This window comes from Micrasema longulum, unplaced genomic scaffold, assembly GCF_059751315.1.
Source record: "Micrasema longulum isolate JH-2025_06_02 unplaced genomic scaffold, ASM5975131v1 h1tg001935l, whole genome shotgun sequence".
In the NCBI taxonomy this organism is placed as follows: Eukaryota; Metazoa; Arthropoda; class Insecta; order Trichoptera; family Brachycentridae; genus Micrasema; species Micrasema longulum.
In genome coordinates, this window is record NW_028279109.1 from 152,815 (window position 1) to 155,840 (window position 3,026).

Below are 3,026 nucleotides of genomic sequence, written 5' to 3' on the forward strand. Positions count from 1 at the left end.
TAATTAAATGATAGATTACTTAAAAAAAAGTAAATCTCTATTGGTAAATTTTAAAATTAACTTTTGATTGGTGCTAAAAACTAAGATATTTATAAATTTTATGAGTTCATTTTATTATCTATGCAAGATAAACACTAGCTAAATTATCAGTTATCACGATAACACCATGGTGTCATAATTTTATATCAATACAGAATTTACATTTGAGAGAAGGTTAAAATAATAATTGAAAGAGACTTTCTCTATTTACTAAAATCACAATGGATCGTATCGTGACCTACGAAGAAGTTGTGTCATTTATAGACAAACCTGATGTTTTACTTATTGATGTAAGAAATACGGGGGAAGTTCTGGAAACTGGGAGGATTACCGCAAGCATTAATATTCCGTGTAAGTATTTCACCTATTATTTACAATACATGAGTAGATGTATTGGATGGTAGAATATTAGCAAGGCTTCTAAACATTACGAATTATTAACATTTGCCATTTGTCAATACGCTAGCACGAAGATTCTATCGATGTTCCGTGGAAGAGAAGAACAGGTTGTTTCAGGTGCCATGTGCTTTGCACGCAGCAATACACTAATGAGCTATGATGTAAACACAACCAACAAAGTGTTAGGTTAGGCTACAAGAATGGATACAGAGCCTTACACTTGACATTTTGGCGTATGTGTGATGTTTGCTGCTGCTAGACATCCTCATTCAGGAGGACTGCTACGACACCGGATAGCAGGTTTCAGAAAAAGGCTGTGGCCGCTGGCCCAAATATTATAATCGGCCAATACTGCTCCGAATCCAGGTTGTGGCAGTATTGGAGCAGGCAATTTTCATATGAATTATGTTGTTCTCTACTTTTTTTTGTGATTGCTTTATACTTTGTACTGGTTATATGGCTGGTTGGGTATTGTATTACACGCCTAATCTAGCTGGTATAAAAAATATTATTTTATTGAGACATTCGTGTAATTTCTTTGTTGTTGTAATGTTGCACAGTTGGAGATTTGGTGACAGCATTGGAAATGAAGAATAACAATGAATTTTATCAAAAGTATGGTAAAGATATCCCATGTAAAGATAAAACCATAGTATTTTCTTGCAATAAAGGAGGACGAGCAACTAAAGCTATGGAAGCTGCTAAAAACATAGGATTTATTAAGTAAGAACAATCATATTGATGTTTTGGTATTTGTCAACAGATGACTAAATTTCCTCATTATAATAATAATGTTGTTAGGATGGTGTGGAACTAGTGGCTTGAGTTTATTGATACTGGAAACATGGGCATCTATACTTAGAAATAAGTAGCTTCCAATGAAAGGAAAAAAAATAATGCTTCACAAAAATCGCACTTTTCCCTCTTTTCAATTGTTCCAAGAAACTAAACTTTTGGAAATAAGACAAATATATTGTTTTCAATGTTTAAAATAATGTATTTACAAGTGTACCAAAATGTATTTACAAGTAATTCAAATAGATCAAGTCAAAGAAGGAATCGTGTGCTAGAAATACCACATTGTAAAACGAGGCTAGCACAGAGACATACATATTTTATAGGCCTAATTTAAAAAAATTCTTTTTTTACTAATTTTTTCATTGATCCCAAACTTTCAAAATTTTCCTTCTTTTAAAAAACACGCACTATCCTGGATTCAAACTAAAGATATTAACTCTATTTTTCTATGATATATTTTGTTGGAATATTTTTGTGTTTTTTTATATTTTTTATTTCCTTTTTTAATTACTATAAAATAAAAAAGTACCCTCTAATCTTTTACAGAATATTTTCTTTTCTCTTTCTTATATTACGCAAAAATATTATACCTGTCTATAAAAAATTCATAAACATTTCTTGTATACCCACGAACAGACCACACCTTTGTGGGATTTTTTTGTTTACTATTTTTACAGTTAATATGTATTTCATTGCTATGTAATTATCCTTTATTTTTTTGATACTCTGTTTTACCTCTTATGTATATTGTAAAAAAAAACAAAGAAATTATAGTGATATAAAAAATTTTAAAAAAAGGAAACAAAAAAAAGGTAAATTGTCTTTTGATGATTATATTTTCCCCTTACATAGTTCTATGGGTTTATCTAATAGAAAATATTGCAACCACAAAAAATATATTTGAGAAGTTTATATTTTAGAACCAAAATCCTGGACAAGTGTTTTCAACTCGATAGCAACTCTCAGGAAAAAGAAAATCGAGTGGAGATAAATCCGCCTCAGTAGTAGTGGTGTTGGCTCGTTCGCCTACCATTCTTAAGGTCCTGGGTTTGATTCCTGGCAGGGTGGATGTGAAATGTGGTTCTACGATGCAATTTGGATGCCCTAAGCAGCACTGGGTGCGGATAGGAAAATGATGATTATGTATCTCTTCTGTAAAAACATTTGTATTTTTATTTGCAGTTGCATGATTTACAAAGGTGGATGGAATGATTATTCCAGCAGGCAATGATATTATAATGGTAATCTATAAATGAATTGGGAAGAAAACGGAACATGCATTTACCTCTATAGAAACTGACGATACCTTGTGTTTCATTAAAAAATATGGAAATGTTTTTTTACATTAAAGAGTTGTAAAGTTAACTTTATCTCAATTTTTACTTTATGCTGACATCTTATTAAATGAAACACCAATTTCAAGTCTGAAGTTTACTTTTATTTTATTTTTTTCTTTATGAGAGCATTTTCAAAATAGTATTTTGAACAAGACTTTTTGGATGATTTACTATTTTAGTATAATATGTACCTGTTGGAACATAGGAGCCTACAAATAGCCTCCAGGATTCTCTATTGACTTAATGCGTCCTCCCACGTTGGGTCCGTGTCCCGTAGTGTAACATAAACTGGCAACAAACTATCCGCAGTGGATATCTGATGCCTCGTAAAGTAAGCGAACATGGTTTATGTTCTTGGGAGGCACCCGCAGTTTTACGGTCCAGCTAATTTAAATGTCAGCGGAGTTACACACTTTATGAATTGAAACAAAATGTTAAAAGAAAAACAAAATG

The 3,026-nt window shown here is 31.7% G+C and overlaps 1 protein-coding gene across 1 annotated transcript; it reads left to right on the plus strand.

Moving 5' to 3' along the window:
• Nucleotides 1-132: 132 nt before the first annotated feature.
• On the plus strand, nt 133-2,658 carry LOC148273498 (rhodanese domain-containing protein CG4456-like). Its single transcript, XM_088238637.1, has 3 exons — nt 133-390; nt 999-1,161; nt 2,419-2,658. Exons 1-3 carry the CDS (start codon nt 261-263, stop codon nt 2,465-2,467), a joined length of 342 nt encoding a protein of 113 aa, XP_088094763.1. The 5' UTR covers nt 133-260; the 3' UTR covers nt 2,468-2,658.
• The last annotated feature ends 368 nt before the right edge of the window (nt 2,659-3,026 follow it).

Bases quoted from the DNA above. Each gene is read 5' to 3' on its own strand.
- LOC148273498 (XM_088238637.1), top strand. From the start codon at position 261: ATGGATCGTATCGTGACCTACGAAGAAGTTGTGTCATTTATAGACAAA. The intron at 391-998 runs GTAAGTATTTCA...AATGTTGCACAG, and splicing joins CGCAAGCATTAATATTCCGT to TTGGAGATTTGGTGACAGCA. The intron at 1,162-2,418 runs GTAAGAACAATC...TTTTATTTGCAG, and splicing joins AAAAACATAGGATTTATTAA to TTGCATGATTTACAAAGGTG.